This window comes from Arctopsyche grandis, chromosome 1, assembly GCF_051622035.1.
Source record: "Arctopsyche grandis isolate Sample6627 chromosome 1, ASM5162203v2, whole genome shotgun sequence".
Lineage (NCBI taxonomy): Eukaryota > Metazoa > Arthropoda > Insecta > Trichoptera > Hydropsychidae > Arctopsyche > Arctopsyche grandis.
The window spans coordinates 17,822,590-17,839,559 of record NC_135355.1 but is presented as its reverse complement, the minus strand read 5'-3'; the positions used below and the strand labels follow the sequence as shown (position 1 = coordinate 17,839,559).

The 16,970-nt window shown below is 33.9% G+C and overlaps 2 protein-coding genes across 5 annotated transcripts in view; one reads left to right on the top strand and one right to left on the bottom strand.

The window, feature by feature from the left end:
• Positions 1-970: 970 nt before the first annotated feature.
• Rcd5 (microspherule protein Rcd5) lies at positions 971-8,113 on the top strand. 4 transcript variants are annotated; one of them, XM_077430991.1, is made up of 9 exons: positions 971-1,170; positions 1,255-1,385; positions 2,433-2,772; positions 2,845-3,063; positions 3,140-3,296; positions 4,653-4,758; positions 4,840-4,996; positions 5,070-5,285; positions 7,390-8,112. In XM_077430991.1, the coding sequence occupies exons 2-9, from the start codon at positions 1,288-1,290 to the stop codon at positions 7,480-7,482; spliced, it is 1,386 nt and encodes a 461-aa protein (XP_077287117.1). In that variant the 5' UTR covers positions 971-1,170; positions 1,255-1,287; the 3' UTR covers positions 7,483-8,112. The 4 variants fall into 4 exon arrangements, with proteins under 4 accessions (XP_077287117.1, XP_077287132.1, XP_077287110.1 ...); XM_077431006.1 differs by lacking the exon at positions 1,255-1,385 and having other exon boundaries at positions 971-1,060; XM_077430984.1 differs by having other exon boundaries at positions 980-1,385; positions 7,390-8,113.
• Positions 8,074-16,970, bottom strand: part of LOC143911881 (uncharacterized) — a 25,265-nt gene continuing 16,368 nt past the window's right edge. The window contains exon 2 of the mRNA XM_077430972.1: positions 8,074-15,510. Coding sequence (XP_077287098.1) covers positions 9,953-15,510 — 5,558 coding nt within the window. The 3' untranslated portion in view covers positions 8,074-9,952. The remainder of the gene's footprint in view (positions 15,511-16,970) is intronic.

Here is a 16,970-nt window from a genome sequence, read left to right as displayed (position 1 = left end):
TACCTACCTACCGACGTCCAGCCACAACGTCGACGACAGGTGCTTTTAAAAAATGGGGGAGCGAATGAGACGACGATCTTGACAGCTGGATGTGGAGTCATGCGCGATCCACTACACATAGAACGGTCATCCAGCACCACAAGACATACACCACCTCAGCACCATCATCATCATCATCATCATCAAGGCCCCGTCCGTCCCCACGAGCGTCGTCACGCCGAGACGGGCGGTAGCGCTACAACACCTCCACGAGCCACAACGACTCACAGTCCAGCTCGGAGTATCATCAACCACATCGATGCCCCTGCCGCCCCCGCCGCCCCACCAACCGACATCAGCCTCGGAAGAGCGGCGCCGCCGCAGCATCGCATCGCGCGACCATCGGACCACCCACCGTCCTGCTCGCGACGTCACCGCCCTCGAATCTACCGACCATTCAGGGCGGTACACCTATGTACACAGCGGATGACCCACGTCAACATTTTTTTTTCTCCCCACGTAATAATTTTTTCTCTTTGTGTAACAATAATTTTTTTCTTTTGTAAAATTTGTTTCTTTGTAATTTTGGTATCGCTGATGCTGGGGGGGGAGTGATGTGGCGGCTCGCTGATACGACATGGTCGAGTTTGGTTGCCTTCCTGCGAGTGGGGACCAACCCGGCTGGGTTCGGAGTGCTGCTACTCACTCTGTCTTCAGCTGTCATATAATAAACACGTGCATTAACATGCCAGTCGTCTCATTCGTTCATCCTCCATAATCCTTTGTTATGTTCGACCGAGTTTCCATAGGCCGGGTACGATCGAAATACGACCTCCCATCATATTATATGATATATTTTCCTTTTATAAAATGTAAGAGAAACTTGTTGAAATAAGAAGATCGTACGAATGACATAAAACGCACCCATTCACAACTGTATTCTACCTTTATATGGAGAATGATACTTACCGTTTCGATGCGTATCATCGTCCGAGTATATGGTCATCAATAATTGGACTACGACCTCGATGTAGTTTGGTGCGCGCAGCTGTCAAGCGATTTTTCGCAATCTTTGTTCCTGGTTTTTCCACTTTTCTTGTTTTTGCTGTGCTCTTATACATCTATCTATATATTATTTTATAGTTTGTGCAATAAATACCGCAGTCATCTGTATCTCTCGACCGAGAGCGTGTATGTGTACAAGCGTATATATCTTAAAATTATAATATATATTCATATATAGTATGATTACCTTCACGTTTTACCGCGCTGAAGGTTTCACGTTATCCCCAAACTGTCAGTACTGAAATGGAATATCATTCTTATCCATCTGAGTCGAGAACTCCTGACGGACAGGATTACGGAACTGGTTTGGACGTATCTCAGGATTCCACCAAACGCAGAAGGTACTACAATGTGGATCGTTTCATTTCGCATGATGCTGTCTCGTTCGGAATCCTTCTCCATCGCATATTAACATTAACACATATTACATGCATTTATTTATCTGTACAAATATTAGGCCTACCAAATAAAATATACATTATGACGTTCTTAATAGAATTTGACCATTTTTTCGGTGATATCATGGGGACGGACGTACCATTTTTAAACAATAAAAGCTACACCAATTGTATCGCTACATGTGAGCAATGCGTTTTTAATGGTGGAACGTACCAGAATGGCATTCTAGCATCTATTTTCGTTGTTGCAAATGTGGTTAAAGAAGTTCTTCATTCATTTCGTTAATAATTTATGAATTAACCTCAATAAGTTAATAATAAAAAAAAATAATTACTCTCATAGTGTATGTTCGATTTTGTATCAAAGGTAATGTTAAAAGTTTGTGTTTTGGCACCTTTTTTATATAAATTGTTAATTTTTTTAAAAACTGCCGTACTAAAGTACTGTGAAATAAAATAATAATAAACTTAAAGCTATCTTTATCTGTATATATTATATGTACATACATAGTAAGCAGGTGAATAAATGAAGATATTGTATTTTCATAATAATATTTTATATAGTTCCGATATTTGTTTCTCATTTTATTTTGAATACTTCAGTCTTTCGGTTTGTACAATACATGTATATAAAAACTTACGTTTTTTATGACCACAAGAATATTTTAGTTTTAAAAATGGGCTAATACTTGAAAAAAGTGTATTTAAAATATTTCCAAATCTGTCATTTATTTTGTATGTTTGGGGTTATGTTTATGCGTTATAATATAATATAAGTATGCAAATAAAATGAAGTCAGGTTCGAAATTACAAATGGTTTGTATCAAGGTCTTTTCTTGATCAATTAGAACAAATGGTCACTTTATGAATTATTATTAGTAATTAATAATAATGAAAATTGATTTAATATTCATAAAACATTAACTTAATTTATATGTACGTATTTTAATGCAAAATAATTAACAAACTTGCTTTTTGCAATCATTTTAGTTCATCTCGATCAATCAAGAGACGCCGTTTTGATGATGAACTAGTTGAATACAGTCTTGGATTACCCGGCGCGTCAGTATCCAAGGTTGAAAAGAGAGTTCGTACACAATCATACTCTAGTCCATATTCTGAAATGTTAGCCGCTGGACATATACAATCATCACCAGTTGCAATGACTCCGACACCTGTGGATTCTAACAAAAGACGACACTCTAAACCATCTGGTTCTGGTTCGTCTAACAAAAGAAAAAAAAAGACCCAAACAAACCAAATGAGCACCAAAGATCTAGGACGATGGAAGCCAACTGATGATTTGGCCCTTATCATCGGTGTTCAACAAGTACATCTCCCTAAATTATTAATGAGTTCGCCTCTGATGAAAGTATCACATAACAATTTATAACATTTTTAGACAAACGATTTACGGATGGTTCATCGAGGCATTAAATTTTCTTGCCGATTTACAGTCAATGAAATTCAATCTCGATGGTACACTTTATTATACAATGCAGAAATAAGTCGAATAGCTGTCACTGCTATGAAAAATCTTCACCCCGATCTTGTAACGGCAGTTCGAAGTAAAGCGCTATTTTCAAATGGTGAAGAAGAATTGCTTTCTACTATTTCTAGTGTAAGTTAAACCAACGCAATTTGCAATTTAATTCGGACCTTATTTTTTTTTTATTGAACAAATATTTAAATTGTAGACTTCTCACCCTAATCTCGAAAGCTTTCAAGAGCTATTGGAACAGAATCCTACCATATTTTATCCTACGCGAACTGCCAAGTCATTGATGGCACATTGGCAACTATTGAAACAATACAGTTTACTTCCTGATCAATCTGTGCAAGCTTTACCTATAGGTAGGTACTCAATTCAATATTAATTTAACTGATTTATGGTCTATTACAGCGGTTTCCAACCTTTTTTGACTTGCGTACCACTTGTAACGCTAAATTGTAGCACCATATAAAAATGATTGTATTTCGTGAAATTTGTTTTTGCAAGTGTAATTATATAGTATTTGCATGGTAAGGAATGTGAAGACGAGATAGACTCAATAGATCTGTTTTGTTAAGAAAATTTGTGGAAAAAAAGTTATTTGCGGAATCAAATTATAATATTCTCAAAGTTTATTATATTTATCTACTATTTTATCATACTTCTATTATTGATAAATGGTTTTAATAAAAAAACCAAATTACAAAGTACATATAATATATTTTCTTTTCATTAATTAAATCTCCTTACAAAATAAATTTAATGAGATCCTTGTGCTTATTTCGAGGAACATAGTTTTTTTTAAATTTCGTTCAAATGATGCGAGATGTACCCTTAAGTCTGGAGCTGCATTCAATCTATTTCTATATTTGTCTTTTATTAAAATATATGAAGAGAAAGCTCTCTCAACCAGTTCAGTGCTAGTAAACGGCGACAGAAATTTAAGCGCTATGTCAGAAAGCTGTTCATATTCTTCACTAATACCTAGCCAAAAATTAACAATCTTATTTATTTTGAATTCGGTTTTTAAATGCTATAATTTGAATCAAGTTCTCCTTTTCCTTAATTGATAATTACATAGCTGTCCAAAAATGTTCATTATCAAAGGGGTTTGAATTCCAATTGTTTGCTTCTTAAGGTTTGGGGTAGCACTGTGTAAAAGACGATTTCAGCCCTATTAAATGTTCAATTATTTTTTCACGTATATCCCGAGACATACTAATCTTGTTTTCAGATAATAAATTATGTACAGTATGAAATACTTCAGTTTGATCATTTTCGATACATAGATTCCAAAAATCTAATTTTGTAATCATACTTTCAATTTTATCTGCAACATTAAAGATCATTATCGAGCCTTTCTCAAGTGTCAAATTCAAGCTATTTATTTATTGGAGCGCTAACGCGGTAAAATTTAAAAATGCACTCCAAAATCCATGCCGGATCTGAGGAAAACGTATCAATTGCCAGATTTTCGATCATCGACTGTACATATTGACGTCGACTATGATTAATTAAGATTTATTAATTATTTTTAATTCTAAGGTATATTAATTATATAAAAAATATTTCTATTTTTATGATTGTAAATCATTCATTCCTGCATGTCCGGCATTACTGATTTTTTTCGTGTACCACCAACCATCAACCGGGTACCACAGGTTGGGAAATACTGGTCTATTACGAAGTTTGTTAATCAAAATAATTTCATAATATAGGAGATAATGTCCTCAATTTCTCTGATGCTGAGGATGCAGTGAATGATACAGAACTTCAAGAGCCTCGTGATGAGGCATTAGAAACCGAACTATGTATAGCTGATCGGTATACTTCATAGTTTTTCTTTATGAAAAATAAATCTAATTAAAGCGTATGTATGTAATAAAATTGTATTATCTTGCTTAGATGGGCTAAAAAAGAGATTCGACTTTTGGAAAATTCTCTCGGTCGCTGGCAAGTGTTGGTGGAATCTGTGGTGGGAGGAATTACACCTGATTTTGACAAGCAAACTCTAGCTGTTTTACGCGGTAGACTCGTGCGATATCTAATGAGATCTCGTGAGGTAAATGTTATATCACTTAATGTGACTTGTTTCGAAAAATTACATTTAATAACAAAAACAATTAACTTTACAGATAACGATAGGTCGTAATACAAACGATCATCATGTGGACGTAGATTTAAGTCTTGAAGGGCCAGCTGGGAAGATATCAAGGCGTCAAGGCACGATCCGATTGAGGAATAGTGGAGACTTTTTCCTGGCTTCTGAAGGGAAACGTCCATTTTATATTGATGGGCGCCCAATTTTACGTGGAAATAAAGTCAAATTGAATCACAATAGTGTAATAGAAGTAAGATTTCAAAATTAATTTTATTCACTCCAAAATCGAAAACAAGACTTCTAGGACATCAACGCTTGACTAACTGAGAAATTTTAATGCAAACTTACCATATTGGCCCAACTGTAGGGTGAACTCCATTTCTTATTACTTTATCTATGTACGTAGTAACAATAGATGAAATTTTGTGATCATGCGAAAATTCTAACTCGAGATTTTGACTGATTCGAACCCAGAATCGATCATTGATCGCGTTTTAATGATCTAGAAAAAATGTTTGTGTGTGTCTGTGTATATTTTGAACACCGTTAGTCCTATCGAACTGAAACTTAGTATCGGTTACTAAAATTGTTATCGACACAATGTAAATTTTTTTCAAATTTTTAAGTTGACCGGAAATGGTACCTCCCCTTATAGGTGTCTCCTTTTTTTAAGTTTTTGAATTCAATTATCTCCCAAACCGCTAACTAAATCGTACTGAATTTTTTTACATACAATAGAATTTATAAATTTTTAGCATAATATTTTTACCTGAACCGGAAGTACTTTTACTCTAGGGAATCAAGGTTTTTTTTATATTTTTCTCAGAAACCTTTTGGTTTATTGAACTGAAATTTCTTATCAATAAGTTTCAGCGTAATACCAAGCAATGTATAAAATTTGGTAAGTATCTGTAAACCGGAAGTGGCAGTTTACTCTTGTTACATTTTTCTTCCACTATTTTTTTCGACCCCTTAAACATGTGCTCTTCACAAAAAAATTCAAGTATAATTCTTGTATCAATGTGATGAAAATAGAAAGCTCAAAAATGTTGTGGCCACTATTCTGTCCACACCCTTGAACGTATCAAGCTGAAAAATTATATTTGTATTCTTTATGTACTAACTTGGAGCTGATAAGGTTTTGGTCAGAATTCGTAAACCTGAAGTAGTATTTTTTTTTTTAAAGCAATATTTCATTATTTTAATCTTCTTAATATTTATTGTGTATAATATTGATAGTGATTTTAAGTAATAAAAAAAAATTGAACACAATCCGACAGCCGGAAGTAGAACTTTTGTCTGGTGCAAGTTTCCATACATATGCGCTCAATTTGTATCGAAAATGCTGTTATAGCTATTAGTATTTCATAATGCTGCCGGTATGTGTGAATGTGTCTGTACGGTTCAATATCGAATTTTGTTTTGTGACCTTATATTCCTCAAATACCTAGATAAAGTCATGTGTTGGTCACATCCTAATTTTTTTATATATATATATATATATTTTTACCATGGTGCCATTAATGGTTGACTCAAAGCAACACGTACGGTTTTAAGCTTGTACATATATATAAATGAATGGATTGAAAAATTTGGAATCATGTTCAAATAGAGGCCAATTTGACGAGGAACCGTTTTAAAAATGAAATTGGATAAATAGGCGAACTCTAATAGGAAACGATCGAATTTGAGTCACAAATATTCAAGTCTGACCTGCAGCACTGTAAAAATACTTCCAAGTAAATTCTATTCAATCGAGGTCAAATCGGGGCTCAAAGCCGAGACCTCTCGATAGTTAGCATTAGCCCAACCATCGAGCTATACTATACTGACTATTTGAAAAACGCATTTACCTGAATACACCATTTTATTACATACCTCTTATACAGTTCATTGTATTACTCTTTGAATTTTTCGAGTTCCAAATATTTTTTAAAGCTTATTTTTATGTGGTTTTTGAGGGTGTAAAAAATATGTTAAATAAATGTACTGTTGAATTGAATTTTATACGTTTTTCCATTTGTTAGAAATTAGATAATAAAGCTAATCACATATTTTCTTGTCACTTTTCCAAATAAAAATATCGCCATGATCCAATTTTTAACATGCTTGCGAGCGTATGGGTTTTAATTTTTGTAGTGTTCTTCAACTTGAAATTTCTGAATCCGTCAAGCTTAGTATTTAATGATTATAATAAATTAATCACTGGCTTTATAGTGGAATCAATATGTAATAGTAAAGTATCTCTTAACAAAAGTCGATAAACCCAATAAAGTACAACGAACGATGACCATTCAATTTATTACATGTACATTTTATTTATATTTTTAATAATGCTATTATATGATTTTCAGATATCTGGATTACGCTTCGTTTTTTTGATAAATCAAGATCTTGTCAATGCAATCAGACAGGAGTCGGTGAAAGTAAATGTAGTAATGCCATAGGAAAGGATTGTAGACTGATAAATCTAAATATCAAACAGAACACTTTATTTGGTCTTTTTATACACCATGATTTATTATACTATAAAAACAATGAATTTTGCACAATAAAACTTTTAAATATTGTAAATTATATATGTAGTTGAAAAAGTATGTAACTATAAATCTATAAATCATTCAATCGAAAACTAAAAAAAAACCCAATAATCCTTAATGTGGTACCTGTATCTTTTTTTTTGTATGCGGTGTAATATAAGGATGTGATGCATTTCACATAGTAAAAATATAAAAAAAAAAACAATATTTTAGATATGCTTATACAAAACAAATACCATAAAGCTGTATTTAACTCTTTTTCAATAAACTATAATTATAATAACAAAACAATAAAACAAACTCCATCTTAAAAATGACTATTTAAAAAACCCAATTATGTTCCTAATTAAATATAATACACGCACACACAACAATTTTCACGTCAATTATTTGCATATGATTCTTTAGTCCAGGAATGTTAATCAATATTAAAAGAAATTTCAACAATGAAAAATTGTCATGCATATATGTATTTGCACATGAATTACTTGTGATTGGTAACTAAAATCTTAAAATAAATGATTCCAAATTGTATGTATACATTTAATATCATTTTAGCAATATTGTGGTCCCATTTTTGAGAGCCTTCAAAACCCAACTATTTTTAAATTTACACATTAAATTGCACACATAAAACGTACCTATTTGTACCTATACACATGTTAAATATAACACATTTTAACTTTTATGTCTTTCTAAGGGGTGTCCTGGGCACTGAATAAAGGCAACATTTTTTAAAACATGTATTATATATATATACATATATATTTTAAATAAAATAACACCCTGAATATGTGACAAGTGGTTAAAACATTTTTATGCAATATTGATATCACAAATACACAAAAAGTGTTTTCTTAAATTATTTTAAAACTACACATTTAAAAATTACATACAAACACACACACACACAGACGGTGTAGCATCAAATAAGGCACTGATGAAGATCCGTGCGTAGCAACCAAACTATATTGAAAAACACTACACAAAAACGCTTAAATGATTCACAGTGCAAGAGCCACGACAAAATAGTAGTTATATTATGATAAACGTAAAAAAAGAAACAGATGTAAATATTTGAATTTTATACATAACATCAATATTGTATTATAAGTGTGTATGAAGCACCTAATAGATTTACATTTGATTTATAAAATATTTCAAAAAACTATAGTCAGAGATCATGCAGAAAATGCAATAACTTTGTATATTTAATTTACATACATATATGTATATAGATATATATTTAACTCTTGCAAAAATTTATTATTATCCTTATGTGTATTTAAAATATATTAAGCAATGACAAATTCAAACTTAATAACCAAAAAAATTAAGTTAAGAAAACTATGCAGTTTAAATATAAATATTTTTACAAATGAATAGTTAATATTAAGTTTGAAATGTTTACCTTTGCTTCTCGTTAACATTTGAATGTATAATTTATAATAGTATGTATTTTTCAATTATTTAAAATATATGAGATTTCAGAAATCACTAACAAAATAATTAATTTCAATCATAACAGTCATCTAAAAATCAATTTATATGTTTTATTTATTTATAAATATACATAGATGTATATTGTTTTTAAAAATATTTGACTTCATTTATTTGGCATAAACATTGCTATAAATATATGTATGTGTATATATGTATTTTTTTTTGGTGCCAAAAATGACATATACTCTCAAAACAAACAACAATTTTCATTGTTAATCTAGTATACATTATATGTATGCATAAATAATAGATCTATAAATACATATACAATATATGCATATACATATACGTTGATTTGTATAAATTGTAAATAACATTCATTCGTTTAATAACAAAACTTAACAATATTTAGGGAAGTAAACTAAAGGAATGTTTCTCTTGGAATTTCTTGGTGGGATAAGCTGACTAATTAATTTACAACTAAGACTATTTTCATTTGTACCCTTAGAGTGAAAAATAAACTATTTTACTTTGAGTAGAATGTAATAATGCCTTAAATATAAATAGCGTTTTCTTTATTATTGAATTATTGTAATTGTTTTGTTACTGGCAAAGCTCAGCCTTATTACACTTCAGTTCTGATATGCATTAAATAAATTTAGAATAGTAACATCTGACTAGTTATTGGTACACAAGTAAAGAATATTTAAAATAACAAAAAAAAAACGTATGGGAAATCATCCCCTTTCTACCCCCAGTTTTCGCTATAATTAGGGAACAACCTCTTTCGACAGAAAGCATTGGAATGTGACTCCACCTCCACGCAAATATCAAATGTTCCTTGAGCAACACAATGTGATACATTAAAATATTTACATATATCATTTCACATTTAAATTTAGTGTCTTTTCAGTTTTTCAATACGAGTTACAATTTATTTATGTTTCACCATCTTTTCTATAGAATTATTTCGCCGGAGACAAACTTGAGGTTGCCATTTATTTTTTACAACAGATTTATCGTTAGTTTTTTTTGATGAACTTGTATAATGTGAGCCTTGCTCATTTCTTTTAATAATCACCTTTGGTATTTCTTTTTCTCCACTTTTGATTTTTTTAAATTTCATTTTCATCTGAGACATGCTAACTTTATCTATATTTCTTAAAACATCCTCAAATTTTGGTTTACAAGGTTTCTTTGGTATTACCATTCTGTTTTTTATACGATTGTTTTTAGTCGCATCGCTTTCTTTCTTTGGAATAAGCTTCCCGAGAGTTAGTAGTTTATTTTCAGGTAAAGGTAATTGGCATTTCAAATCAGTATCACTAGAATTCGTAGATGGAATGCCTTTGGTTTTGATTTCATTGTTAATGAATTCATCTAGTTCATTATTGGTTGGTGAACACTTTTTGCGGATATATGTTGAATTACTATCACTACTGCTTCGCTTCCTAGAATAATCTTTTTTAACATATTCTTTTCTATCCGACGAATAAGATTTATATCTGTTTAATTTATAGTGATTTTTATAAATCTGTTCTGTTGATTCTTCTGATGTCCGTGTGCTCGATGAATCGCGTGAACTTAATTTTGTTTGTACTTTATATGAAGAATCCGTGCTACATTTTGTACTATCATTTGAATTAACAATTATCTGCTCTTTGTAATTCGTTATAACATTACTATTCGAGTCTTTTAAAACGTCACTGTCACTATCTTGCTCATAACTGATAGGAGAATTGGTAGTTTCATCGTTAGGATGAACATTCCAAAATTCTTCTGGTGATTTGTAGCAATCTGTAGAATCTTGAATGGTTTCTTCAGCTACCACAGTTTCAACACAAGCAATATCGTCTATCCAGCATCCACCAATTTCCAAGCCATTTCCATCTTCACTATTTAACTTTTCTCTTATTTCACCTGGCGACAAATGCGATTCTTCCAATGTCATATCTGATGCATGTTCATCACAAGTAAAATCGTTTTCTGAACTATCGGCTGCGGCGTATGAGAGGTGCTCATCAGTTCTTATAATGACATAACGACTATCATAATCAAAATCAGCAGAAAAATAATTAACTTTGTCGCCCTCGAAACTTATATAGGTCTCCTGTTCATCCATAGATGCAGATTTTAATATGTTGCAGTTATCACTTTTAAAGGCCATTTCATCACAATCATCACCTTCACCCAAGTCGTCGTCTTTTATCACATCTTGATTTTCACTAACTGATAAGTCATCGACAGATTTAGACTCGTTTTCAAAGTCAACTTTGTTACTTTGCGCTAGATTTACTTTAGTTTCAAATTTATCAAAAACTATGCTTTCGTCCAAACATTCCTCAATTTCAATAGTAACTACGTCTTCATTGATATTCTCTGCATTTACCCCATTAATATTTTCTGTCGATACATTTACTTCAGATGCGCCCGTAGTGATACATTGTTCTGGCGATGCATTCACAGATTCAACTTGAGGTACTGCGGCATTCATATCTTCATTTAAGCCACAATCATCTGTTGATAAGCTATCTGGAGTTTCAGTCGACATTAAACTATGAGGCAGTTCAGTTTTATCTAAATGAACTATTTCACTGTCCTTGTTGTTTGTTTGGTTTTCACATTCGTTATGTATGATTTTATCACCATCGTTAGTATTTTTTGTAACAACTTCATTTACATCTTTTTTAGAATCATTTGAAATATCAGGAGTTGCAGATGTCGTATTATTTTCATCCAAAATAGAATCAATTGACATATTTGATTCACTTGTGCTTGGGTTATCAGTTGAAGAATGATTAAATTGAATATCTGAATTGGAAATTGGTTTCGCAAAATCATCTTTAGCTTCTATCAATCGTTCTGTTGAATTTGAATAGAGTTTCAAATCAACAGCATGTATTAAGTCATCATCATTTTCGACTAAATTTGGAAGTTCAGTCGATACTTCTTCCAAATAATTCTCGACAAATTCATTTAAATTATTTGGTTTGATTGCATCATTGATTTTGGTATCGTCACTGTGGGTGTTCTCACACGACTTAACGATTACAGAATTGTTTTTACTATGAGCAACATCTATTATCGAAAGTTCACAACTTTTTTCTGCTTTTGGTTCAATTTCAGGAAAATTAGATTCCGTTTCATTTTGTTCACAAGACACAGAAGAATTGATATCGCTATTATCATTTGTTTTAGATTCTTCATTACATACTAATGCATTTAAACTTTTTGGATAGGGTATAGTGTTTTCTTTTAACTTTTTGTCTTCGATATTTGGAGAAACAGGATTGACAATTATTGAAGATTTTGATTCATTATTCAAAATTTCAGTTGTAATATTAGATATCATTTCTGTCGGACGATTCAAATTCAACACAGAAATTGATGACACCGTACTATCGTTCAATATTGAAGGTGTAACTTCGTGGGTATTATTATGATGGATACTGTCAAAATGCATATGTCTTCCAGTGGTGTTCATTAAATGAACATCATTTGTAAATGTTTCAACAGATCTTTTTAAATTTTCTGTTTCAGGTTTATAATTGTTGAAAACTTTATGGGAATGTTCTTCATTTAGTCGTTGCGAAGTATTATTGAAATTTGAAGGAAGATGTTGCAAATCCAGTTCACTGTGGTTGTTATCTCTATTATTAATATTTGATTTATTTCTACATATAACTGTTCTGCAGTTTGTAGTATTCACATCTATTTTCTTGATATCACCTGGATTAATCATAGGTATTGTAACATCGTTTAGAGACGGAAGTTTTTCTGTCAAATCAGACCTAACGGATCCATAATGTAAATTGCTCGTTTTTTCATTAGATTTTGGCATCCAATGATCACCATTTCTCAATAATGGATTTTCGTTCACAGCATAGAATGATTCATTAGATTTTTCAACACTCAAGGAACATTTTGGAAAATTGGCATTATTGACTTTTGATATTTTACTATAGTATTCATAATTTTCATGTTTTTGATGAGTGAAACTATTATCTACATTTTTATTTTTATATTCATTCATATATGAATTATCATAGAACACTTGAGCATAATTTGTTGTATGAGATGTACTCTGTTGAGGATCATTTTTTTCTTTCTGAGAATTTTTGTGTGGTACATACGATGGATTCATAATAACATTAACCTTTCCGTGAGTGCTTGCAGAACTATAATTGAAGTTTGGTTCTCTGTAAGCCATGGTCACCGTACTCGGCGCTGAATAGTGAATAGTCTGATTTCTATAACTTAGAGGTGCGCCAATTAGAACTTCATCCGAGTGAATCACAGGTAAAGAGGTGTTCGAAACTTCTGGAGGAACGTTCTTGTTTCTTTCAATTTTATTTGGTACATTGTAAGCTTCTCTAGTGGCGTTATTCTCATAATTAATCGTCTGAGCAGGATATTGTTTATGATCGTTTTTATAATTAGAATTACCATGAGGGACATTCTTATTATTTACGCAATTTTGTTGGTTTTCCTCTGGTGGAATTGCACGACTAACCAGTTTGGAAGGACTGCACGGTTTGATTTCGAAGTTACATCTAACTTCTTTGTGTATGACAGATTGACTGATCTTCGATTCGACATCTATCAATTCATTATTGAACAGTTCAGGTTCGGGAGCTCTCATTATCGGTTTGTTTTGATTCATCGATAGATTTTGACTTTTAGTTTTGTCATATTTTATTGGTGTTTTAATTGGATGTTGATGTTTTACATCTTTTTGAACAGTTCCATTGCTGAAGTTTGTTTCTACGTCTTTAATGAAATCGGGTAGCTTTGTAACTTTTTGTAAATGTTCATATTTCTTCAATTCGTCTTCGGAGATTATTGTCTTGTCCAAAACATATAGTTGCTCAGGAACGTATTTGGTAGCGTTGACAGGTTGTTGTACAAACGGATTGCCCTGTTCCACATTGGTAACGTCGGTATTTGGCAATTTCGGATCCTCGTACTCTTCGTCCCACATTTCTAAAAATTGTCTCAGATCCAAAGCCGGTTTATCAGCGGGCTGTTGTTGTTTAACAATAATTTTGGGTGACAATGTTTCGAAGCTGTTAGCACGTTGACACGGTCGACTGCAACTTTGGTTGTAATATTCATTTTGGGCACTGGGTTGATATTCTGCACTCTGTCTGCTCAACGTCGAACACTGACTTACATATCCACCGTCCTCTTGAAGCAACTGATACGAGCCAGGACGCACACTTTCAAAACTAGCAGTCGACTCGGCCGGAGATATAACGTTCGGCGAGAATTCAGTAGGGATCCTCGCCAACGGATTATTCGTTACATATTTAGGATTGTAGTACTTCTGACTGGCCATTTCCGACTCGTAGCTTTTATCCATTGGGCGGTATTCAACCGGTTTGTGATAGTATACATTCGGATAGTGGACGTTCGGCGAACGGATGCCATAGTTAAAATTAGGCACACCGTAATTGGCAATGTGGTAATTTTCGTTCGGATAGTGAATATTGGGATACGGGGCGGGAGCTCGGTATCGATTGTAATAATCCAATTTGATTTTGTTTTGATCTTGGACGACTTTGGGGTTGGTATCGTAGGACGGTGCCGTCTGAATGTACTGCTTCTGACGAGCGTGATACGCGTGATACTTTTGATTGGAAATATCTACTATGTTACAAGGCACGTTCGTTTGAACCTTAGTGGTCGGATAGAATGTCTGCGGGTGAGGCACTTGGTAGAATTGCGGGTCGTTGCTCTGGGTCTTGACCCTCTTCCTCAAATCGGCGTACGTCTGCGGCGGATACTGATTGTACGGGTACTGGTACTCGTAGCGGGAATGTATGTATTTGTCTTTGATTTGAGGGTACGGTTCGTAGCGGGCGGTAGGGATTCGGGGATAAGCCACAGTGGGGTACTCGTAAGGCACTCTTTCAGCGGGGTTGTGGATCGCCGGAGCGGCGGCCGCTTGGAATCTTTGGTAGTCGGGATATTCGACGTTGTACGCGACCTCTCTGTGGCTCAGTTGGTAAGCGGGGTCGGGGGGTTCGAAGTGACTTTTGTGAGGTTCGTGGGGCTCCGAGTACGGGGAGGGGGAGGGGTAGTGGGGCGGGGGTGGGGCGAGCGGTGGCGGCCGGGGATTCATCTCTGCGTGGGAGTGGGGGTGGGAGTGGGAGTGGGGGTGGGGGTGCCTGTCGGGTCCGATGACGGCGCACGGCCTGTGTTGTTGAGCGCGTCTCTGGTCAGAGTCCATGGCCGAAGGAGACGCGGCGTAGCGCTCGTCCTCGTACTCGCGGTTGCAGTGGCGGTTGCAGTGGCGGTGGCAGTGGCGGTGGCAGTGGCAGTGGCAGACGCAGCTGTAGCTGTAGTCATGCCTGATGGTGATTTGGCGCCCCGGAGACGCGCTTCGACCCCCGCACCCGCACCCGCAATCCGCCCGCGAACAAATGTGACTGCGACTGCGACTGCCGCCACGGCCGCCAACCTCACCGTACGTCACCGCTGACAATTCACCTGCGCATTTAGAAAACATATATGACAACACGGTCGACACTGCTGGACAACACTTATGATGCGTACGCACCAAGCCAACGAACGGCCCACAGGCCAACTTTAAAAACCAGTAGCGTACAAAATATCGAAATAAAAATTAAATTTAAAAATTGAAATTAAAACTATTATTATTATATTAAAATTAAATTCAAGTATCAAAATAAAATTATAATCATTATATTAAAATTAAAATTAAATATTGAAAGATAAAACAGAACATGCACAATTTAAATAAATTTTCGAGATTGACCTAAAATTAGATCATCAACAATCACATACAGGTAATCCTCGACTTTTGTTTGTCGAAGATGTTTTGACTTACGAAGATACGCACTAAGATCGAAAAAAAATCAAAGAATTATTATTTTTACTTCCCCGTAATGCGCAGTTACTGAGAATATATCATAACATATCATTAGTATGGGTGATCCAAAGATTTTTGCTAACCCGGGGTGTTGTCGGTCACATCAAACGGATTTTTTTATTCTTCAATTGTTTCTCTCGTCGAAATAAATCAAGTAATTAAATCATTTCAGAGGTAAAATTTATCGGATAATGTGTGATTATTAATTTTATTTCGACGAAAGAAAAAAAACCCTTTGACAAATCACCGATATCCGACACCGCGTTTTTTTATGAATTGTTTTTTTTTATCGATCATCCAAGTGGAAATACAGTAATATCTCGTGACGACTTTAACAATATTTTTTTTCGCTCGTACGCAGAGAAATTATAATATTTCTCTGGTTTTAAATGCGTATCGTCGTAATTCAAAATATTGTTGTAATTCAAAACATCAACGATGATCTAATTTTAGCTCAATCTCGCTCTTTAGCTTGATTTTGATATTTAATTTCAATTTTAAAATTTAATTTTTATTTCGATATTTTGTACGCTACTGCTGGTTAAAAAGTTGGCCCAAAATCGTCGTTGGTTTAGTCCGTAAGCACCATAACACACCACACGTTCTTACAAACTAAGAACTACCCAATATCATTTTACATAAAAATCATTCTTTCCCCTCTGCCCTCATATTATTATGCCTCGAAATTAATACACTACCACCAGTGTGGTGAACGCAGACAAATGGCTTTAGGCGTCATATTGTTGTCAGGTTGGAGTGTCTAATGTGACCATTTATTTTTGTCCTCGAAACGGGACATCTACCAATTTTTACGTAATAGTATGTGTATTCAAGAAAACGCGTATTTTTTCATAGTTTTTATTTATTAATAAAAAGAACAGGAATGAACAATATAAATAGAAAAAAATTATGTTGTTTTATATTTTTCTGATGAACAAATTTTAAAAAGTATTAGGCCTGTCGCACACACGACCACTTTTGTTCGCCACTGGAGGCCGCCACCGGTGGTTGTTTGCGGGCATCCCATACAAACTTCATGAGAAATGCATTCCGCAGC

What these genes read in the sequence shown, in the direction of transcription:
- Rcd5 (XM_077430984.1), top strand. Translation starts at nt 1,288, where the DNA reads ATGGAATATCATTCTTATCCATCTGAGTCGAGAACTCCTGACGGACAG. An exon ending in GAACTATGTATAGCTGATCG is followed by an intron (nt 4,759 to 4,839) that starts GTATACTTCATA and finishes TATCTTGCTTAG; the next exon opens with ATGGGCTAAAAAAGAGATTC. An exon ending in ATCACAATAGTGTAATAGAA is followed by an intron (nt 5,286 to 7,389) that starts GTAAGATTTCAA and finishes TATGATTTTCAG; the next exon opens with ATATCTGGATTACGCTTCGT.